The 24,490-nt window shown below is 47.9% G+C and overlaps 1 protein-coding gene across 2 annotated transcripts in view; it reads left to right on the forward strand.

Annotated features, from left to right (window-relative positions):
• Positions 1–12,061: 12,061 nt before the first annotated feature.
• The window catches only part of SLC22A4 (solute carrier family 22 member 4), a 40,158-nt gene continuing 27,729 nt past the window's right edge, over positions 12,062–24,490 (forward strand). Inside the window, exon 1 of one of the 2 annotated variants that reach the window (XM_074313485.2) lies at positions 12,062–13,198. In XM_074313485.2, the coding sequence (XP_074169586.2) occupies positions 12,806–13,198 (393 nt within the window). In that variant the 5' untranslated portion in view covers positions 12,062–12,805. The remainder of the gene's footprint in view (positions 13,199–24,490) is intronic. The other variant, XM_074313486.2, reaches the window with a different exon arrangement.

Below are 24,490 nucleotides of genomic sequence, written 5' to 3' on the forward strand. Positions count from 1 at the left end.
CGCCCGAGTCGGGTGTGGTGGCGGGAGAGTCTGCTCTTCCCTCCTCACCCCGCCTCTCCTGCAAACATGGTGAGGTCCCCACCCAGCGGTGGGCGGAAGCGGAGGGGGTGACGGGCAGCCAGGGAAGCCATTAGGCGTATAAACGGTGGAAAAACACCGGAGCCACGAGCACAGGCCTCCACCCCACTCTCTGACTCAAACCCTCAGAGACTCGGCTGGCTCCCGACTCCCACCCCTCGCTGTAGCTCCACCAATCGCTGATGCTCTCCATCCCGGGATGGGCAATCACCCCCTCCCCCACAGGGACTGCCACCCAAATTGAGGGGTCCTTGAGCCTCCTTGGCATCCTTAGCACCCCCAAGATCAGCAGCTCCACCCTCGCAGGAATGCAGCAACCAAAGCAGCCCTTGTTAGGTAGGCATCCTGGTGAGGGGTGGGGGAGACAGGAGCTAAGAGGAATGGCGCCCAGAGCTGCCAAGCTGATTTGTCCTCTCCTCGCTTCAAAAGCTAGGTCTCTGCCCATAACTGAACCCAAATGTGATGTACATGAAAATCTTGGAACAGGGTCCCTATGGGACAGTGTGTCTGTGACCCAAGGAGGCCGAGTGTCCAGGAGGAGACACAGATCCAGGATCCACAGCTCAGAGTCCCTCAGCCCACCTGGCCCAGACGATACTCTCACTATTGTCCCCAAACCTGCCCCTCTGTCAGGTCCACACCTCCGAGTCCTTCTAACTAGAAACTTGGATGTCATCCTCTACACTCTCACCCCTACGGACCATCCCATCCTACCCATCACTCTGTCTGGGGTTCTGCCACCTAAGCATTTCTGGGGCCCATTTCAGAGCAGCTAGAGGATTCTCTCTCTTCCTTCATGGACCCCTCCATGGCTCCCAAGGCCCTCAGGCTGGAGTCCCTGATCCATCATTCATAGACCTAGCATTTAAAGCCTCTGACCTCAGGTTGCTGACCGTTTGGCCTCACTTCCTCTGCTGCACCAGACAGTTCACCATTCTCTGAGCCATCTGCCTTTTCATACCCCTCAGACCTTCTCTCGAATTCAAAATGCCTTTATTCTTCTCCATCCAGCAAACTCCTACTCACTCTTCAAGACCCAGCTCTACTGTCCCCTCCCCTAGAGCAAAGCCTTGGCCTGCCCGTCCCCAGGCAGTGTTAGTAGTTCCCATCCACATGCCCTCTACCCCATCCCCTCCCTCTTTGTCCAGTGCTTCTGACACATCTGTTATCTCCTTGGTCAGAGCCTGGCCCAGACCTGCCTCTGTCCTGCCCAAACCCCAGGCCAGGCACTGAGAGGTGTAGGAGCCCTGGGGCCAGCACCCACCCTCACATACACACACACACACACACACACACACACACACACATCCTGGGCCTCCATGCCCTCTCACCACCTTCTTCCTCACTCACTCTCCTGGTTTCAGCTGGCATATTGTGCTGCCTAAACCTTTAAGGGGAGATACAGCCTGGAGAGCAACTGCCTTCCTCCTGCAGCCTCAACCTCAACTCACTCAAACTAATTATTTACTAAGAATCTATTATGTTCCAGGCATTGTGCTAACTACTAGGAAAACATTATGAACAAACGTAAGTACATATTATAAGCAGTGTCATAAAGGAAATAAATAGACTATCACAATAGAGAATAAGCAATCCCTTCATGTGAGGAATTTAGAAAGACCTCACAAATAAGGTGACGAGCAGAAACCTGAGGTAGTGAGGAGCCTGTGTGGGTATCTGGGGAAATTACATTCTAGGCAGAGGGAGCAGGAAATACAAAGGCCCTGAGTGTGGCAGGGTGGGGTAGGCATGTGCTTGCGAGTCCTAAGAACGGTGAAGAAATGGCTGGTGTACGTGAGGTGGCTAGCAGTAGCAGATGAGGTCAGAGAGATGTGGAGACAGGAAGGCTGACCATGTTGACCTTGTAAGCCACAGGAAGGACTTTGGCTTGTACTCTGAGATGAGAAGCCAGAGGAGTGGCATGACCTGGACTTTTATGTTTTAACCAGGATCACTCTGGCAGCTATAGGGAGAATAGACCGTAAGGGGCAAAGGTGGAAGCAGGGAGACCTGTTAGTAGGCATAACTGCATTCATCCCTAACTAATCTCTAACTAGCCTCCAGAGCTCCAGCCCCAGTCCAGGCCCCCACATTGTCCTGCCCGGTGCTGTAATAGCCTCCTGCCTCACCTTCCTGTCTCCGGTCTGGCCCCTCAATCCTCTCTGCACACACAAGCAAACGGAGTTTTGTAAAATGCAATTCTGGTTACGTCACTCCTATCTACTAAAACTCCTGGCTCCCACTGCTCTCAGGACAAAGTCTAAACTCCCAGTCCCCACCCACAGGCCCCACGAGGTACAGTCCCTACTGACCTCTGCTGACAGACAGCCTTGCCTCATGTTGCCACAATTTCAGTCATGCTGACCTGTAAGTTCAGCTTAATCAAGCTCTCTTTCAGACTCTTACAACCTTCCATGACCCTCCAAGGAGCTTGAAACGAAAGCCGAGTCATCCCTTTTAGTTCTCTAAAGGTGTGACACCTTTAGTCCGCCACCTTCCTCCTTCAGAACCAAGGAAAGCGGTGAGGGCAGGAGAAACCCAGAGCCTGCTTCCTGCCAGCCCCCCGCCCTTCCTGGCCAAGGACCCAGCCCCTTTAGGAGGTATAGTAGCCTGGCCCTGTGTCAAAGCCCATGAACAGCTAAGTTGGAAACCTGCACTGTGATGCCCAGATGCCTAGGTTATGGGCCCAGAGAGTCCCTCTGCCCACCTGAGGAGCACCCTGTCCCCTCCTCGACCTCCTTTCCCACCTGCTCCATCCTGGACAGCTCATTCTTACCCAACATAACAGCTTCTTATCCTTGGGCCCCAGACTCTTCACAACTCTGGATAACTTCCTGGTTTATCATTTTCCACACAATATTCAGTAATAGTTTCCCACACACTATTCCTCAGCACCCCTGAATGGAGGTGGAAGTCCAAAAAGGATTCAGGGCAGTAAAGGGGTCTAACAAGCAAGGACTGTCCTCCCATGCCCCCACTACCACAAGTGGGAAACTACATGGGTCTGCATAAAAACCAAATTTCATCTGTGCTTCCATCTGACATGGACCGTTTGTGGCTGAAGGCAGAGGCTAGAAATCTCAGGAGAGGCTGTCAGAGGCCTTACCTGTTCCTGGGGTTGGCTCAGCCTGGCAGGCTCAGAAACCCAACTGACCAGCCCTGTGAGCAGGTCTGGCTCTCCAGTCAGACCCAGTTAGCCAAGATCAGAGGCCAAAGCACCACACAGCAGCTTCTTCGTTGACAACGGCAGCATGGAAGGACACTTGGCTGTTCTCCAGGGCATTCTTGGACTTCAGGCACATTTTCATGGAAGCCAGAGCACAGCCACAGACTCAGAGGAAGAGACACAAGTTGGATAAGCACTATAATTGGAGCTAATGTGTCCCAGACATTCGTCTCCAAGTCTTTGATGAACTAATTCTCTTTGGTGAACTAATTCGTTAACCTGAAAGGAAGTACAATTATTATTCCCATTTCATGGATGAGCTCAGAAAGGTTGAGAAACTTGCCAAGATCACACACTGGTTAGCTAATCATCATCTTCCCTGGAGAACATTGCCTGTCCTACCAATGGTCTGGTGACTCTGCTCAAGCCACTTCTGAAGGGTGCTAACCTGTCTCTGCTTGCCAATGTCCCCAGAACAGCCCAGGGTGCAAGAGTCAGACTCACCAACTCCTCACACAGGGCTGGGCTCCCAATCTTCCATGGGGAATGGAATGGTGGAAGCTGGGCTGAGTCAAGATGACCCCTGAAGCTTTGGGTCTGAGTATAGACAAAGCTGGTGCCCGCTGCACTTGCGCATAAATTCTGGTATGCATGAACACACCCCCATGCCTGCTTGACTTGTTCATGAGATGGGTCTTAATCCCTGCTAAATCGCTATCCTGGATGCTCACCAGCTCCTTAGTGGTTTATGGAGCTGCCGAGAGAGAGACAGAGACAGAGACAGAGAAAGACAGAACAGGAAGAACCTGGGGTGGCCGCCTCCCAGCCCCCAGAGCTCACTCTGATTGCTGGAGCCTGCCCTGGGTGGGGGTAGTCTCTTACCCCTCAGCCCTGTCCTCCTACATCATGCCTGTGTCTTCTCAGCCTGTGCCTGTCCACTCTCCTGACTGTCCCCGAGGCACCAGCTCCCTCAAAGCTCTGGCCCAGCCCCTCACTTCCTCTCCAAATGTTCATTGTCTGGAGTGACTCGGGTTGTTTGGGGTGCCCTCCTTTTGTAGTCTCACCCAGTCCCACTGGATTGGTCTGGGAGGGCAGAGTTCAGAGACCACCCTGGCCCAGCCAAGGGGTGGCTCTTCCCCTACAGTTCGATCTTAAGCAGACTGTCCTCCTAGGACTCCACTTTGGTCTGTCAACTTCCCAGCACCCAGAGCCACCTCCGCGACTGATTTTCGCTGTCCCTGCCAGATGTCCAGCGTTCGCATCAATACTTGGAGCCTGCTTACAACCAGAAACCCGGACTGGCTGTGCTCCCTGGTGACCTCATCTGTGCCCAAGGCCTCAGGAACTCTGCAGTCATGACCACTTCTAAATATAGATCTCCAACCCAGTTGTCTGACTAACTGGATGTCTCTACCTAGATGTCCCAAAGATACCTCAAACTCAAAAACTCCCAAACCCACCCCATCATCTTCGCTTCAACATACTCTTACTCCTGTGCTTCCATCTCAGACAAAAACGTCACCAATGACGCATCCATCCAGTTCCTCAAATTTGGCATCTTCCCTGCCTTCTTCTCCTCCCACATTCCTACCTGTCCTTGCCACCTCTTTAACAGCTCTGGAATCCACGTCTTTCTTGGCCGCCACCACCATCCCCCTCTCGGACAATACAACAGTCTCCTCCCTGGTATCTCGGCTTTCACCCTAGTTCCCTGCCTTGCATTCTCAACTTGACCACCAGAGGGATCTTTCTAAAAACAGAAATTTCATCAGGTTTTCCTCTGACTCCCATTGCCTCAGAATGAAATCTAAAGCCATTTAACAATTAAGAATTTTTAAGGTCAGGGATGGTCTCGCCTCTGCCAATCCCTCCAACCTCCTTTCCCTGCCTTTCCCCACGACTGGTTTGGGGCTCACATGGGCAAGTGTCTGGGCTGGATCAGATTGTTCGGGTGCCAGGAGGTGGCCTGTGGACTGTCTCACATTGTTGACTCTCTTGGCTAGAACAAGCAGGGGCCGGAGGTGAACGTATGAATGAGGCTGCCAGGGGCCTGCCTTCCTCCTGCTCCTGGGCAGCACCCAGTGAGGGGCAGCAGAGACTGCATCCTCCCCGGGCCTGCGTGAGCAGGATGACTGGCATATGACTCATGGCTTCAGAGTCTCTGGGCCTGCTGTTTACTTCAGCCACTGATGTGGCAACCAGCTCTGCTCAGGTGTCCCAATCTCAGCTGCACTGCTTACTTCTCACTTTCAGCTCCCGGACTCTTCAGATGCTGTGGCATGAGACACCTACAGAAGCCTGCTCAATAATCACCCATGTGCAGTCTGGAAGTGTGGGGGAGTTAACACCCAGTGGGGTATGCCTGGAACAGTGAGGGATAGAAACCTATGGATAAATGTTGCCTACTTCTGAACCTTAGACAGACATTTCTGAGACACATTCCCCACAGGTGTACACATTCCCACAGGTGTAAACAACTGTAAGCCGTACCCTTGTACTTGTTTTTCTTCTCTGTCTCACTCTCCTGTTCCCTTAGCTCTGTTCCCAAATAGAAGCAGTCTAGAAGCAGACTTACAAGGAAGGAATTCTGCAACGGCACATTCACCTTTCCAGAGATAGGACCCCCATTGCAGTGGTAAATAGGATGATAATAATCTTTGGCATGCGGAAGCATCACCTAACAAAACTCTTACTCGTGGTAGATTAGAATGTGATGCAAGTGGAAAGTAAAACATTGGCTTGTGTAGGTATTTTTTAACCAGGGGCAATTTTACCCCCTAGGGGACATTTAGCAATGTCTGGAGACATTTTCATTACAACTAGGAGAGAGTGCTACTGACATCTAGGAGATAGAGGCCAGAGATGCTGCTAACATGCACAGGACAACACCCAGAGCAAAGAATTATCTGGCATAAAACTTCAATAACGCCAAGGATGAGAAACCCCAGTTCTGGCTCTTAGGATGTATGAGGACAACGGGGATTATAAGGATCATGGAATTGAATGGCTTTTGTTAAGTGCTTTAGAAGTCTTAAAAAAGAAAATGACAGGCCCAGGTCAGCCAACTATAAACTCAAGGCACACTGTATAAAGTAGGAGGCCTCCATCCCCTTACCTCCTGCAGACACAGGGCAGATTATGCTAGAAATCAAGCCCAGGATTTAATTGACTTAATTGTAAGGGTTGGAGAGCCATCAAAAATAAAAGGGTGTCCCATGACAAAGTCATGGCCCTGACAGGAAATGCATAGAATCCTGGAACAGGGAATAGGGACATTGGGTCGATTATGAGAGTTCCCCTAAACCTTTGAGGTCAGCAGAGGTAGCTCTCTCCCCCTTGCTGTAGGAGAGCAGCCTGTCCTTACCTGGAATTCCTGCCAAGATTCCTTCTGAGGCAAGTGGCTCCAAAGATGATGCTTATCTTCTTCAAGGTCCTCCCTTATCTCCCCTCATTGCCCCCAGACCAATACCTCGGGTTAGGCCTCGGCACAGCCTATGTGGGGAAATACAGTCCCTCACCCACAAAGAAATAGCATACACATTGAAAAAAATGATAGGACCTATGTTCTGGTAGGAACAGGGATAACACGTGGAAATTTATTAACCCGGGGCATTCTTTCATTATTGTGGGTTTAACATCCAAAAGAATACATAAAACCACCTTCATATGCTTCTGAGATAACTCTTTGAAACTTGCATACAATTATGGCCTACAGAAATGAGGTAGAGATGCCAGAGTATCTGGCAGAGTATCAAAGGAGTCAGAAGGCTCAGGGGAGTAAGAATGTTAGATTATATTTATCATCCAAGACCAGAGAAACTATCACCAGCTTCCATTCCCAAGGCACGTCCAGAGGACACTCCCTTCACTAAGGCCATACAAAATGCACAGGTGAAGGACATCTAGTGTCAGTGGGGAAGGCAGGACTCTAGAATAGCAGAGGCCAAGTAGTGACCCTTAATCAACAGAGGCAGGGTGGACATCATTATAAGACCAAAGTGGCAACCAGAGTGCTTCGACCCTTGGGTCTGTAGTGGTGGCTAATAGACAATGGAGTTCCTAGGAGTTAAATAAATGGGCAGATGACCAGGTGTTACTTGTGTAATAACTTCACCCCCAAAATCAAGAGTTAGTGAGCAGAAATCTGAGGTCAGCTGTCCCAGTGGAAAATAGTATTTCCTCATAAACTTCCCAGATCCAGGCCAATCTATAGGCTCATAGCCTATTGATTGAAAAAGAGGCCAAGTCTCAAGGAAGAACCCTCCTATACTGCCAAAAGTATATTTGATAATTATTTCCCCACGAGGGATCTGTGGCTGTCTTAGATCTCAAGCTGCCATAACAAAATACCACAGACTGGGTGGCTTAAACAATAGAAATTTATTTCTCACACTTCTGAAGGCTTGGCAAGTCCAAAATCAAGTTGCTGGCTGATTCAGTTCCTGGGGAGAGTCTTCCTTGTTTTATAGATGGACACCTTCTTGCAAGGTCTCTGGTTTCACTTCTTATAAAGGCACTAATCCCATTATGAGGGCCCCACTTTCATGATCTCATCTAAACCTAATTATTTCCCAAAGGCCCCATCTCCAAATCCCATTAAACTGAGTGGTAGGGCTTCAACGTATGCATTTGAGGGGACATAATTCAGTCCAGAAGAGTGGTCTTTTACTAGAGTAATTCTGTCCTGAAGAAAGGGAAAGGCCCAGACCTTTCAAGGGCTACTGGACTCAGAGTATGAGCTGGCATTAATGCCAGAGGATGGGAAATAGCATTATGCATCGCGCCCCTACTGCCCCACAGTTAGATTGGAGGCTCATGAAAGCCCGGTGGTAAATGGGGTTCTCATACAAGCAGGTCTAATGTGACTAAAGACCCACACTTTAGTTCCCTGATCCCCAAGTGCATAATTGGGATGGATACACTTTGCAGCTGGCAAGACCCTAACATTTACCCCTATCCCATTAAATAAAAATCATTATGCTGGGAAGGGCCCAATGGAAGCCTCTACACCCCCACAGTTTTGACCAATTTATTAACTCAGAAGTGAAAACAAAACAACAAAACAAAAAAAGACGTAAAAACATATCCTGGAATTGCAGAGATCAGCACCAACATCAAAGATCTTCTTCTTAATAGCCTTCATTAAGGGGGATCAAAATCCGTTTGCCTTTATGTGGGATGAAGAGCAGCACATATTTGTATTCTTCACCCTGGGCTGTGTGAATTCTGCTCGCCTTCACAATATAGTATTTAGTGATTTTGATTGTCTTGATATTCCATAAAATATGATGGTTCACTGTATTGATGACATAATGTTAATTTGACCAAGCCCTCTAGAATCCCTAGTAAGATACATGCATGTCAGAAGATGGGGGTGAAAGTATGAAGATTCAGTGTTGCCACGCAGCAGCCTACCCGTCTGTCCCCTCGTACCTGACCCTAAAGCATGGAGAGCCTGTGAGACGGATCCTTTCAGGGACTTTGCTTCACCTTTGTGCTTGCACCTTATGTCTCCCTGTTTGGCACCAGAAAGATGGCTGGTCAGCCAATGACGGGTACGACTTTCCACATGGAAAGCAACCTAAGACAGGCGGAGCCACGTGGGGACCAACAGGAGAATCCACGGGGTTCATAGAGGTGGGCACAGTCCCCTGTCTTCCCCCGGCTAAGGAGAGCCTCTGCCTCTGTGGCTGCATTCCTTCCCACAACCTGTAAGGGAAGTGATTCAATGATGTGCTCTCCATCTACTCATATGCATAAAGGTTTTTTCCCTTGGGGAAGTACATACATCCTGAGACTTACTGTTCAGCTGCCTGCAGGCAAGGGTGATTGGCTTGAATCAGTTTCCTATTATGAAGTATAGGATTCACAGATCTTGAGATTGACAAGCTTTATCTCCTTTACTTCCCCACCTAACTAATAAAAGCTATGCATAGGCCTGATGGGGGGGGGGGGGGGGCTCTGTCGTTGAGGCTGCAGTCCCTTGGCCCGGCTTACACTCTATTCTTGGCTACTGTCTCTTCGTAACCCTGCGCTCCACCCTCCTCATTCCCCACAACCCTCGTTGTCGCGCGGGACACGACAATTCAGGGCCTGCCATTCTGGTGAAGTTTTTTTCTTTTTGTTTTGGAATGAGTTAAATGTATATACACATTTACAGACTAGTAAAACGAACCCTTAGAACCACCATCATGGCCAATTTTTCCATCCATGTCCTCACTCACTTCTTCCATCCCATATTATTTTGAAGCAAATTGGTGAAGTTATTAGGGATCCAGTAGGCTGCATCACGCTGGGTCATCCCCTGCATCTTCCACCACTAATAAAAAAGACCTCACGCTTGGTGGAACTAGTACCCTGACCCATTTATTGGGTGCCTTGGAAGGCTCCCAGTTTTGAGTGAAGCCCAGAGCAGAGGAGCACTACAGTGTGTCCAACTGTAGTACAAGGTTCCCTGCCATTTGGTCCATAGGACCCAGCAAAATAGTGGTATTAGAGGTATCTGGGTAGAGTCTCTGATAAGCCCGAATAAAAGAGTTTTCAGTACAGATCTCTGGGTCCTAGAGCAAGGTCATGTCTTCTGCTGCAGAGGGCTATTTGCCTTTTGAAAAGCAGCTATGGCAATGGGACATCAAGGGTCTATGAAACTAGAGATGTCCAGTATGAGCTGGGTATTGTCAGATTCCATCAAGCCATAAGATTAAGCAGGCATATCAGCAATCCATCATTGAATAGAAATGGTAGAATCAGAATCAGGACTGACCCATAAGGCTCATGTAAATGAATGAACAGGTGGCTCAGACGCCTATGACACCTACCTCAGCTATACCAACACTTCTCCCTTAAAACAACCTGGAAGTGCAGGGGACTTGACCAATGGAGCCAGAACTAGGAAACAAATGCTTCCTCATTCTACATAGCTCTTTAGAAGATCCCAGTGGGATCGAATTCCAGTCACCCATGGCAATGAGGGTTGGGATAAGGCAAAGGTCAGTGAAATGATTGAAGCACTTTCCTCAGGTGCAGAATTTAAGGGGATGCCAAGAAATTGAGTAATCAAGATTAATAATATTTTAATATATTAAAAAAAATCAAAATCAGTATAAAAATCCGTGATGAGCAAAACATAAATTTTTAAGTAAAGACAGGATCAGTCTTCCTAACGTTTTCCTTTGGCCTCCAACTCCAATATGTCTCAGCACAGCACTGTCACTGATCCTGGCTATGGCCAATGACCAGCTAAATTATACAGTCTTGTGTTGCCCTTACCTCCTTCTCTATTCACTCTCCCTAATCCCTCACTCCTCTCCCTGGGATCACTACTCAAAATAAACTACCTCCACATTCATTCTTGTCTCAGGCTTTGCTTTTTTGCAAAAGCAAAGAGGAGAGGGGACGGATGAAATCCAAGCTAAGTAAGACAGGGACCACATTACAGTAAGTCCTCACTTAACATCAATAGGATCTTGGAAACCCAGACTTGAAGAGAAACAATGTATAAAGAAATCAGTTTCACCATAGGCTAATTGATATACAGAAGAGTTAAGTTCCCACCACATAGTTCTGGTAACAAAAACATCACCAAACTTCTAAATAAAGACCCCCCAAACACTTCTAATAGTAAACAAGTAAATGTGAAGTAAATGTGAGCTATGCATACACTTAAGAAAAATTAACAAAAACAAGTAAGATCATTATTTTCCAACCCACTTCTTTCAGTTCAGGGTCGTGGATGGCCAGAGCCAATCCTAGCAGCTCAGGGTGCAAGGCGAGAACTCACCCTGGACAGGATACCCTTCCATCTTAGGGTGTACTCTCTTATTCTTATTATATGGGAAAACCCACGCAGACATAGGGAGACCATGCCAACTCCACACAGACAGTGGCCCTGGCCAGGAATCAATGTTCTTTTTCTCATCCATGTTGTAAAGAAATGATGTTGAATGAAACCACGTTATGTGAGGACCTGCTATATATATATTGTTCAAAGAAGTAAAAGTAAAAGGAAGTGCTATTAATAATTCCGCTGGGTTACCAGACACAAATCAGAGCTGTCTGGCATCAGGATGTATGATCTTATTCCAGACAAGGAAACTGTGGTGTCAAAGAGGTGGAAACCAGGCTCAGAGGAGTGGGTCAGACTGGAGGCTACAAAAACTGAGGCAGAAATGTCCCTCAAACTCTTAATCAGGGCCTGGAGAAGCAAACACACTTGCACAAAATCTCCAAAGAGGTGGGCCCTTCACTCTGTCAATCTCATCTGCCTCATGAACCCCAGGCTAGCTCACACCCCAGCCCCAGGCTAGCTCACACAACAGCGGAAAGGACAACAAACAGACTGTGGTCCCTGCTCTGGTTATCCTGCCAGATCTAGGCGCCAAACTGGACCTTCTCCTCCCTCCATCCCTCCCTCCCTCTGTTCCTGGACTGGGAGCTGTCCCTTCTGTCAACAAGAGGCCTTACAGTCCAAGAAGGCTCTGCCAGCCACCCCATAAAGAGCCCTGGGGACGTGGGGAGAGCGAAAAGGATCAAAATCAGAACCCAAGAGTGGTGACAGCAGAGTCTCCATTATGTGGTCTCACTTGGACCAGGCTCCGTGCTGAAGTCTTCTCTAAAGGACCCAGCAGGTCCCTGAGACGACCCCTGTGCCCCATTCCCGAACCCCCTCCCCCCAGTCTATCTCTGTGTGACCTTGCTCATCCCTTCCGGGCTCTGGGACTGTTTCCCCCTTTTCAAGGTGAGGCTCCTGGCTGCCGGGAAGGCGCCGCCGCTGGTGATTGAACCCAGCCTCTTCCAGGCCCGGTGGGGGGAGTGCGCGCCCTGTCGGCTGGTGCCCGCCACTTGAGCGGCGTGCGTGCCACCCGACCCGGCGCGCTCCCGTCAACGCTGCGCCGGCAGAGGTTTTGCCGCAGCACGGATTCCACGGAATCCCGCCCGCGCTCCGCCCGCTCTAAGCCACCTGAGCTCAGACTCGGGATTGGAAGGGACTGCGGAGGGACTCCTGCCCCGGGCGAGGCCCGGGCTGACGCCGACAGAGAGGGCCGAGGGCCGACCTCTCAAAGACCTTGCTCTGCGGCCTCGGCTCCTCCCTTTCGCCAGCACTCCGCCGTGGGGTCCAACTCAGTGGCCCCGGCCGGATCGTTCAGCACTTCGGGGTGGCGGGGGAGGCGGAGTGCGCGGGAGCGGAGCGTCCCCCCTCGCACGCAGGTGACACCGCTGAGCTCCAAGCCCCAGCCGAGTCTACAGCGGGGTGGCGGGCGGCAGGGGGCGGGGCACAAGGCGGAGCCGGCCCGGCCGCCCTCCCCTCCCCAGTCGGGATGGGGGTCTGGTCCAGAGTTTCTACCTTGACTTCTAGCTTTGCGTCCAGATCCCGCGAACGTTCCAAAGCCCGCAGCAGGTTTCCCCGGAGCAGGCCGCGGCTGCGCGCCCCAGTTTCCCGCAGCCTGACTCCCTCGAGAACATTCTGACACCCTTGGATAAGGCCCTCGACCGCGCGACATTCTCCGGGGAACGCTCTTATCATCAACCCCTGTTGCAAGCTGCCTAACAGCGGCGGGAAGCATGCGGGACTACGACGAGGTGACCGCCTTCCTGGGCGAGTGGGGGCCTTTCCAGCGCCTCATCTTCTTCTTGCTCAGCGCCAGCATCATCCCCAACGGCTTCAACGGTATGTCAGTCGTGTTCCTGGCGGGGACCCCGGAGCACCGCTGCCGGGTGCCAGACACCGTGAACCTGAGCAGCGCGTGGCGCAACCACAGTGTCCCGCTGCGGCTGCAGGACGGCCATGAGGTGCCTCACAGCTGCAGGCGCTACCGGCTCGAGGCGATCTCCAACTTCTCGGCGCTCGGGCTGGAGCCGGGGCGCGATGTGGACCTGGAGCAATTGGAGCAGGAGAGCTGCCTGGATGGCTGGGAGTTCAGCCAGGACGTCTACCTGTCCACCATCGTGACCGAGGTGAGTGTGTGAGCAACCCTCCATCTGCCTCAGTTCCCCTTGAGACTCCCCACTCTCCATCAAACCAGGCTGGTCTGCCACAGAGTTACACTTATAACGCCAGTGTGCAGGCCAAGAAGGCAGGACTCACATTAGGTTTATTCCTGATCTTTCTGTCCAGCAGGGAGGGCGTGGGGAAGGAGTGTTATTACCAACTGTCTTTTCCCTTCTGAGTTTCACAACAGATGAAGTTGTTTCTCAAGAGCCTAGCTGCTACCCTGGGGGGGGGGGGGGCAAGCCCCAGGCTGAGTCAACATCCTGCCAAAGGCAGGAGGAGAGGTGTGGAAGCTGCTGCTGAGCCCACATGCAGGCACAAATGGGCAGGTCTGTCTGTTCCTGGCCACAGACTTTTAGAAGCATGGGGTGGGGGGGGGGGGGGGCTACTGTTCTCCCATATGCCTACGGTGAGGCTTGGGGTCCTGTCCTGAGGCTCCAGTTTCTCTGGAAATCAGCAGAGGGCCTCCTGAGGGCTGGCTGGGTTCAGGAAACCAGAGGAGGCGTAACCCTGGTCCCAAGGAACTCATGAAGAGAGACTCACAGAAACCCTTCTAAGCATAGGGCCTGGTGGTAGACAGGGCTTCCAGCTTAAACCATTAGCCCCTTAGATTTGGTGGCAGGTTTTCCAAGTTTCAGGAGTCAGGATACACACATACTTTGCCCTCTGCATTTCCTACTTTGCATCTGGTAAGGGCCAGGAGATGCTGGGTCAGGGCTCACTTCCTTCTGAAGAAGATACCCTCACAGACTAGTTTCCTGCTGTTGATCAGACAGGTAGGATTCTCCCAGCTTCTGGCCCTTCCTCTGCTCTATGTTCCTCCCAAGAAAAACCTGAGGGTGGCATCTGCTAGTCCTTCATCCCCTTCCCTCAGCACAATGTGGCACTAATCAGACACCGTGGCTAGCTTTGTACTGGGCATTAGGCCGTTGACATCTCAAAGCTCAGATGCCCATGGGACACATTGGCCATGTTACAGAGAAGGCTAACAACAACCCTTGTTAGTAATAGGGTTCTAGAGCCTGAATTCAAATCCTGGCTGGCTTGCTGTGTGATCTGGGGCAAACATTTTACCCTCTCTGTGGGGATAACAGTGAGGAACTACTCCAATATGGAGTGGTAACATTTGAGCTGAGTCTGGAAATATGAACAGGACTTATCCAGGCAAAGAACATGGCAGATTCTGGGGATGGAAGTCCATAGATCAGGGTAGCTGAAGCTCAGGGCGGGGGCAGGGGAGGCTAGAAATGCCTATCTACAAAAGCCAGTTCACAGTGGGCCTTATAGGAACGAAGCAGAATTGACTTTATTCTGAGGACAGTGAGGAAATAGTAAGGGTTCTAAGCAAAGGATAACATGGCATGGCCAGATTTGTGTTTTTAGAAAGTGCTCACTCTGGCTGCTATGAAAAGCAAGATTAGTGAGGAAGCTGTGGGAGTTGCTTTGGCAAGAGACTGGTGGCCAGCCAGGAATGGTGGCTGCAGAATCTATAGGATCTGTGGGAAGAGGGCTCAGTTTATGGACCACCTCTGGATTCCACCAGCATTGGTGCCATGCCGACCTTGGGCCCTGAGGTGGCCGTGCTTCTCTGGCTTTGATCCCCCAGCAGGGGCAACTAGTGCTTGCCCACCCCATGCCCACAGCCTGGTCCAGGGGCACCTAAGACTGGGGAGCCAGCTTATGCCACCTCAGCTCCTGGAAATGTCATCAGTAGCTGAGCTGGGCTGGCCCTGCTGGCTGCAGCCCTCCCTGACAGCTGTGTTGACTTTCCATTTCCTTGCTGATGTTGTTCACCTCAGGGTGTGAGGGGTGGGTAGCTCCCGGCCTCCAAGTCCATAGCTACCCCCTTGTGCCCTGCTCCCAGGGAGGGGCCTGTGGGCACCTCTGGGGATGCACATCATCGCACACTCACATGCACACCAGGATTTGCTTTTTTCAGCAGCCTTTCCCTTCCTTGCTTCCTTTTTTGGATGACGGGAGTAAAATAAAAGCAAATGACTATTGGTGGATGGAAGGAAGGAGGGAGAAGTCCCAGGGTGACTCGAGTGGGTTGGCTCTCCCCAAAGTGGTCGTGGAGGAGTTCTGGACTCTGACTGGGGGGCTAGTTCTGACCCCACCACCAACCACCTAGCTGACTTTAGGAGGTTACATCACTGCTCACAACCTCAGTTTCCTTATCTATGAAAGGGGGTACAAGTGTACAAAAAGATGCTCAACATCACTAATCATTGGGGAAACACAAATGCAAATCAAAACCACCTTACACCCATTAGGATGGCAGCTATAAAAACAAAACACAACAAAACACCCAAAACAGAAAATAACTGGTGTTGGCAAAGATGTGGAGAAATTGGAATCCTTGTGCACTGTTAGTGAGAATGAAAAATGGTGCAGCCACTATGAAAAACAGCATAGCAGTTTCTCAAAAAATTAAAAATAGAATTGCCATATGGTCCAGCAATTCCACTTCTTGGTATATATCCAAAATAATTGAAAGCAGGGTCCCAAAGGGATATTTGTACACCAATGTTCATAGCGTCATTATTCACAATAGCCCAAAGGTGGAAGCAACCCAAGTGTCCATCAGTGGATGAATGGATAAATGAAATGTGCTATATGCATACAGTGTATATGGTAGTTTCCTTCCTCAAGGGTTGTTTGTCAAGTTCGATTTACTCATCCTGTGCAGTAACTGAGAATTGCCTTTTATTGCTTTCCAAAAACTTTTATTTTGAAATAATTTTTGATTTAGAGAAAAGTTGTCAAAATAGCACAGAAAATTCACATATACCCTTCACCCAGTTTCCCCTAATGTTCACAATTTACATAACCATAATTCATTTATTAAAACCAGGAAATTAACATTGGTTACAATATTACTAACTAAACTTCAGACCTTGTTCAAATTTCACCAGTTTTTCCACTAATGTTTTTTTCTGTTGTAGGATCCAGTCCAGGATTTCCCATTGTCTTTGGTTGTCAGGTCTCCTTAGTCTCTTCCAATCTTTGATAGTTCCTAAGTCTTTCCTTATCTTTCATGACCTCGGCACTTTTTATGAGTGTATCAGTTATTGTGATGAGTGTCCTTTAATCTGGGTTTGTGTGATTTGTCTTGTGGTAAGATTGTGAGGTTTTTGGTCAACATACGACAGAAGTGATGTGTACTTGGGGCATCAGACCAGTCGGTGGCTTATTACTGGTGAGGTTAACCTTGACCACTTGGTTGAGTTGGTGTCTGCTGGGTTTCTCCACTGTAACGTTACTGTTTTTTCTTTTTATAATTAATAAATATTTGGGGGGAGATACTTTAGACTATACAAACATCCTGTTTCTGAAACAACTACTTCTGTGACGTTTGCCTAGTAGGGATTTCCGTCTGCCACATTCCTTCCAATTTATCAATTGGAATTCTGCAAAGAAGACCTTCCTTTTCACTCCCATTTATTTATTTATGCAATTATTACTTTATACCAGTACAGACTCACGCACATTTATTTTGTTCTGTAAGTTATAATCTAATACTATCCTTATTTATTGTATTGCTTTGGTTGTGCCAGCTTGAGCCAATTTATTTTTCACTTTAAGGGTAAAGAATATAAAGGTCGGGGTAAGGTCCTTCACCTGTCTCTGAAGTTGGGGCTAGAGGAGTCTGTGTTTGGCCCTGTAGTAGCAGCACAGGAATGGGTGAGATCTGGCCCAACAGGTTGGGACTGAAGCTTCTGTTGTGTAAGGAAGGGACCCCACGCATCCCAGATGGTCTTATGATGGAGTCCTGTCATTGAGACTTACTGCAGTGCTGAGTCTATTCTCCATGGGCGTAGCCCTCTGCTCAAAGGTGAAGACTGAGCAGTAGGCAGATTTGGGCTGTTTTCTTTCCATCAGGCCTGCCGGCTGCTCTGGGATACTGCTGGCAAATGTGGGCAGTGGCAGCTTGGCTGTCAGGACAGCCTGAATATTAACCAAGTTCACACTCAGACCTGCCCTCTGGCAGATTCCAAAGGGGGTAAGGTGTGGGGACCTCTGCCTCCAGCAAACACCAGCAAGACTTTTATTTCCAGTCAATGCTTCAGAATGATCTTGCCAGAGAACAAATAAAGGACACTCGGGGAGCATTCCCTAGCTCTGACCTGAATGTGTTTCCCTGTTTGTTTATCAACTGCCTCACCCCAAACAGTTTGCCTGTGGCCTCTCAGCTATGTTCCTTTGACAATGGCCATCAGGATCTGAGTGTGCCTTTGTCCAGAGGCTGCTTCACCTATACCTCCTGCCAAGTTTCTGGATAAACAGACTTTGTCCGTTGCTCCTGGTGGGTAGCAGAACCCTCACACAGAGTCCAAGAGGTAGGGTGGCATGTTGTCAAAAACAAGGCTTTGGCAGGGCTGATCAGACAGCTGAAGATGCCTCGGGCCTCTGAAAGGACTGTAATTTCTTCCTTGTGACAGGCCAAATTCGTTTATGTACAATTCGCTTATATGCAGGCCTGCCTTGTTATCTGAAACCTTGGTATAATTTTTAGCATGTCTCTGGAACCCCAAAGAAAGGCAAGGATCCGCATTTGGAGGAGAGATGGTTCAGAGAGCATGGGGGCTGTGGAGAAAGGATGGATTGATTCACATGCCCCAGCAATTGGCACAGACAGCCCAAGACTGGCGGTTCCTGCTCTGTGTTTGCAGGACCACAGGGCATGTTCACAGTGGCACCCTTTGGTGCTCGGTGGCTGGTGCAGATCCCATTCCATTTGCTCACATTCCCAGAGTGGAGTCTGATAGAGCTGTGATGGATTCCATGCTGGGATGCAAGGGGAAAGCCAGGTCCCTGGGTGCCTCTTCTCCTTCCCTAAAACCATCCATTGCCATCCCCATCCTCCCACTCAAATTGCTTGTCTTTTGCTTTGGTTTAGCCTCCACTGACTACAGAATTCTTTACTGAGGCCTCTCCACCTATGGTTGCTTTTTCTTTACCTCTAATATGAAGAAAGGAAGATACTGAGAACATTTTAAGATTTAGCCCACCTCAATCCCCTGAGCTCTGAGTTGCAGAGGCTTAATTCCTGATAAATGCAGCCAGGAGATTGAGGGATCCCATCCTCCACTCAGCCCCTACTCATATAGTGGCAACTGTACCCCAGATTCCACAAGAATATTGGGACCCTTGTCCCAACTTGTTTGTAGAATGGGCCTGGTTGCCTTTGTCCCAGCTTGTTTGTAGGGTGGAGTTTCCATGCCAAGAGGTGTAAGCTGAAAAGACAGATGCTGCCACCCCTACCCAGCGTCCAACTCATAAAGTAGGGACATCACTCTAACGGCTGCTTTCCCTGTCCCCAGCTCTGAAGCAGGAGCTCAGAGATTTTGCCCAGGGAGAGAGGTAGTCCCATTAGAACAGAGATGTCTGAAGCTGTCCCTATAGGAAATAACTTCATTTGAAACAGAGTGTGCAGAAGTTGAAGACTAAGAGTGCTCTTGAAAACATTGGCGATTGTGGTGATAAAGATGATGAGAATGGGAGCTCCTTTAGAGCAACAAGATAACCAATAGGTCAGCCAGTTTACCAGAATGAACCAGGACAAGAACCAGGTCAGAACAGCCTTCCTAGAGTCAGAACAAACCTCAAAGACTTGCCTCAAAAACTATTCCTGCAAAGGGGCTTGAATCTAATTGAACTAGACTGCAGGATGATTTGTGTGCCAGGGCATTATTGAAAACAATAAAGCTATCAGCTGGGTGTGATACCGGCAGAGGAAGACAGCTTAATAGAAAAATCAGGGAAAGAGACAGTCGAAGAGAGCCCTGCTAGACATTGTTATCCTAGGGTGACTGTGCACATGCCCAAGACTGTGCCCTCTGAGGAGCAGCGTCAGAGGCTTCACACTGTTGGGGAACCAGACTTCACTAAGAGCCCAACCAAGTCATTAAACAGATAAACACGCAAACAAAACAAAACAAAAGCCTCCCTAGGGTAGAGGTGGGGTTCATTGCTCAGAGTTTCCGCAACATATTTCCTAATATGTCCAGTTTTAAACAAAAAAATTACAAGTCATGCAAAGCAATAGGAAAATATGACCCATACATAGTAGAAAAAGCAGGAACAGAAACTGATTGAAAGGGCCAAGATGTCGATTTAACAAAGACTTCAAACAGCATTACAAATTTGTTCAAAGAACTAAGGGAAGTTATACTTTAGAAAATAAAAGAAGGTATGATGACAGTGTCTCATCAAATATAGAATACCGATTAAGAGATAAAAATTAAAGTTATATAAAAAATTAAATGGAAGTTCTAGAGTTGAAATGTAACCAAAATAAAATAAAATAAATCACTAGAGAGCCTTAATAGTAGATTTGAAAAGGTAGAAGAATCAGTAAACTTGGAGATAGAGCAATAGAAATTATGCAGTACAAAAAAAGAGAGAAGAAAAAGAATAAAGAAAATATGAACAGGGCCTTAGACAAATGTGGAACACCATTAAGCACACCAACATATGCATAATGGGAATTCCAGAAGGAGAAGAAAGAGAAGCAGAAAAAAACTAGTCAAAGAAATAATGACTGAAAACTTTCCAAATTTGATGAAAAACTTTAACCTACACAGGTAAGAGCTCAATGAACTCCAAGTAGAAGAAACAAAAAGAGTTCCACACACAGAAACATCATAGTAAAACTGCTGCAAGACAAACACAAAGGGAAATTTTTTTTTCTTTTTTTATTGGGGAAGGAGTACAGGACTTTATTGGGGAACAATGTGTACTTCCAGGACTTTTTTTTTTCCAAGTCAAGTTGTTGTCCTTTCAGTCTTAGTTGTGGAGGGTGCAGCTCAGCTCCAGGTCCAGTTGCCGTTGCTAGTTGCAGGGGGCGCAGCCCACCATCCATTGTGGGAGTCGAGGAATTGAACTGGCAACCTTGTGGTTGAGAGCCTGCGCTCCAACCAACTAAGCCATCTGGGAGGCAGCTCAGCTCAAGGTGCCGAGTTCAATTTTAGTTGCAGGGGGCGGAGCCCACCATCCCTTGTGGGACTCGAGGAATTGCACTGGCAACCTTGTGGTTGAGAGCCCACTGGCCCATGTGGGAATCGAACCGGCAGCCTTCGGAGTTAGGAGCATGGAGCTCTAACCGCCTGAGCTACCAGGCCAGCCCCAAAGGGAAATATTTTAAAGCAGCTAGAAAAATATGACTTGTCACATACAAGGGAACCCCAATAAGATGTACATTTGACTTATCATCAGAAACAATGCAGGCCAGAAGCCAACATTCACAGTGCTGAAAGAAAAAAGATGTCAACCAAGAATTTTATCTATAGCAACACTATCTTTTGAAAATTAAATATATTCCCAGATACACAAAAACAGTTTTTTGCTAGCAGTATTTCAACAAATACTAAAGGAAGTTCTTCAAGAATAAACTTTTTTTTAATGCAAAACTTATGCTCTGAAAACTACAATGCATGTTTGAAAAAAGTTAGACCTAAATAAATGGGAAGACATCTCATGTTCTGTTCATGAAGCAGAAGACTTCATATTGTTAAGATGGCAACACTCCCCAAATTGATCTATAGATTTAGCACAAAAGATGCTCAATATCATTAGTCATTAGGGAAATGCAAATCAAAACCACCGTGAGATACTTCTTAACACCCATTAGGATGGTTAAAATTAAAAAGACATACAAGAATAAATTTTGGTAGGAATATGGGGAAATTGAAACTCTTGTTTATTGTTTTTGGGATCGTAAAATGGTGCAGCCACTTAGAAATAGTTTGGGAATTCCTCAAAAGGTTAAACATAGTTCTACCATGTGACCCAACAATTCCATTCCTACATATGCATATATACCCAAGAAAAATGAAAACATACTCGTAAGTCCATGCAAAGTCTTGTACACAAAAGTTCATAGCAGCATTGTTCTAAATAGTCAAAAAGTGGAAACAATCAAATGTCTATCAACTGATGAATCGATAAATAAAATGTATTTCCATATAATGGTACATTATTCAACCCTAAAAAGGGATTAAGTACTGACACATGCTATAACAACATGGATGAACCTTGAAAACACTATGCTAAAGATGCCAGTCACGAAAGACCACATAGTGTATGTTACACTTATATTAAATGTCCAGAATAGGCAAGTCAATAGAGACAGAAAACATATTAGTGGTTGCCAGAACTTGGGGAAGAGAATGGAAGTGACTGTTAATGGGTATAGGGTTTCTCTCAGGGGGTGTGAAAACATTCTAAAATTAGATAGTGCTGATGGTTGCACAACTCTTTTTTTTTTTTTTTTTTTTTTTGCACAACTCTTTTAATGTACCTAAAACCCACTAAAACGTACACATTAAAAAAATGAATTTTACGGCGTGTGAATTATATCTCAACATAGCTGTTATAAACAAAAGGAATTAAATAGCCAGCTTCTTTTTCCCCAAAGTCAAGAAATTTCCAGGTTTAAGTTGCAACTAAGTTATAAAGAAGAAATTGTAATATATGGTGATGGAAAGAGAACTGACTCTGGGTGGTGAACACACAATGTGAGATACAGATAATGTATTACAAAATTGTACCCCTGAAATATATGTAACTTTACTAACAATTGTCACCCCAATAAATTTTAATTAAAAATAAAAAAGAATAATGTGGGGTAATGTATATTCTATTATTAACTAACTACTGCTTCCTATTTCCCCCCTGGAATGAAAAATACCTATAAGAGGATACAATAGAAATCCATTTTTTATTCTTAAATGGATTAATGCTAATTTTTCATTTGCACTCATCTCTGAGATTGAAGTCCATTTATAAAGGGATTTTATACCTTGTGATAAAAGCTTTTCTGGATTTTAGTCATTGAATACAAAGTTCTTGTTTCTAAGGATCTCTTTTGCCTAGTCAGCTTTAAGTGTAACCTGCTTTGCTTATTCTTTCATGCTGTTTGTTCTAAGTCATGATTTTGCTTAGGACAAAGGTGTGAAGTTAGTAGAAAGGGAACTGCCATTTAATGAGGCCTGTAAGATGTCAGATACTCTACTTACATTTTCTGTCCAACGCTCATAGCATCCCCATGAGGGAGTATTACTGTCACCTCTCTGAAGATGAAAAAGCAGGCTGACAGAGGTGAATGAGTGACCAAAAGTCACACAGCCGGAAATGGTAGAACCCAAGAGAGCCTGTGCTGTTTGTTCAACATTAGGCTGCCTGCTAGAGTTCTCAGTTCTATGCAGGTTCACTTATCTTTACGGTCCTTTGTGGCTTTGGTAAAGGCTGAAAGGCTACTTGGAGAATTCAAGATTCAGGGTGATTTTCAAAGGATAGTGTGTGATACCGTACGTTTTCCAAACTCTGCTTTCCATTGCTCCTAATTGTTCAACATTCATTCATCAACAATTTGTTAAGCCTCCACCATGTGCCTAGCCTTGTGCAAGCATTAGTTATCTCAAATGATTATACGAATGGGTTCCGGCTTTAGAACTCTGTCCTGGAGGAGGAGGAGGAGGAGGAGGAAGGGGGTGCCCAGAGTAAGGGCACAGTGGCCCAAAACAGAGCCCGCCCTGCCCAGGATTCCTGGGCTCATGCATGCACATGTGCACACCTGATCTGTCCTATAAAGTATGCTCGACCTTGAGCTTTGTGGAGGCAGCAACCATGTCTGTTTTGTGTCCCACACAAGGTCTGGCCCAGAGCAGGTGCTCAATGATAGTTGGATAAATGATTAAGCAGTTCCTTTTACCAACCCACTAGAATGGGGGCTGGCTGGTCACTTGAATGCTCTGTGCCTTCGTTTCCTCATTTGTAAAATGCAGATAGAGAGTACCCAGTTCCCATGGCAACTCTGAGATCCCGTGAGATACTACACTGCACACAGTGAGCACTCAATGCACTGTGGTTATCATTCCCATTATTACTCTTGGGAGGGGTGAGAGGCACATCCTTCCATGCCACGAGTGACCTCCCGTACCCTTTCACCTTTGACCTGTGCTTTTATTTCTTAAACCAGAGCTGAAGGCTAGATGGTCCAGCTACATGGAGCTCACTCTGCTCTGTGGGGAAACCTTGGTCTGAGAACCTGATGATGAGAAAGACACGTTAACCCTGGGGTGGGGGCCCATCCAGCTTGGGCCAGTTGGGTCCCACATTCCACTGTCTATCCAAGGGTGTGTGTGGGGGGGAGAAGGGGGCGGGGAGGAGGGTTATGTTTCAGAAATGTTACTGTTTGAGACCTGAAGGCACAGGTCCAGAGGAATGCTAGCCAGCTCCTCATTATGCCGTCTGCCATTAGCCTCTGAGCAGGTTGTGTAGATGTATGTCTGTGTGTGCATGTGTGTACACGCATGCACAGAGACCTAAGGGACCGTTCTGTCCCATCAATGAAAAGACTGTCTCCTGTTAACCACTAGGAATTCCTTGGGCCCTGGCTAGTGGGGCCCCAAGACACATCCCTCAAACCCCAAGGGGTTGGAGACAGGCAGGGCCTGGCCTCCCTAAGAATAGCCCCATGGAGGGCCCGTCTTCAGGCTAACAGCTGATTTACTAGACTGCAGCCCCATGAGCCCCAGCTGGAACTTTGTCTGCCAATCCTGTGTCCTATTACCAGGCCTTGTGCAGCTTTCCAAAAGGACTCTTTGGGCACAGTAACTCCCCAAGAGAAGGTCCAGCACTGGAGCCAGCCATGCGGTCCAGTTGCCTTCCCTTGCTGGGTGTGAGCCGGCTCTCCAAAGGCAGATGGCAGCCTGTGTGGGTCGGGCAGGGGGCCTCCTGTGCTAATGCTGACAGGGCTTCTTGGGCCTTTCTTCAGGGAGGGAAGAGGGACCTAGAACCATGACTGCATGGCCTCTAGTCAGAGATTGATGGGGAGCTGGCTGTCACCTCACCCTTCCCAGCACCCCAGTTCAGAGCTCCTGCTCCATTCCCCACTGAGACCAGGCTTGACCCCCTACCAGGCCAGCTTCATGGGTGTGCAACCTGCACTACCACACAGGGCCCACACTTGGTTTTAATGCTCTGATTTTGACATCTTGAAAGTCAGTAATTTTTGAAGAAGGGTTTCCTCCATTTTCGTTTTGCGTGGGACCTGCAAATTAGGTAGCCAGTTCTGCCCACTGCCTTTGTTCATGCAATGGCTGGCTCCAGATCTGACAGCTTTCCTCTTTCTTTTCTGTCTCTTAAGTCCTATCTGTCTTCCTCTACGGCAGAGTCCTGACAGAAAAAGTTCAAAAAACCATGAAAGGGAGAGACCACACTATCTTTGGAAGAGTTCTTCTGCTCCATTGCAG

Source organism: Rhinolophus sinicus, chromosome 5 (assembly GCF_057876585.1).
Source record: "Rhinolophus sinicus isolate RSI-liver-muscle chromosome 5, RSI-T2T, whole genome shotgun sequence".
Lineage (NCBI taxonomy): Eukaryota > Metazoa > Chordata > Mammalia > Chiroptera > Rhinolophidae > Rhinolophus > Rhinolophus sinicus.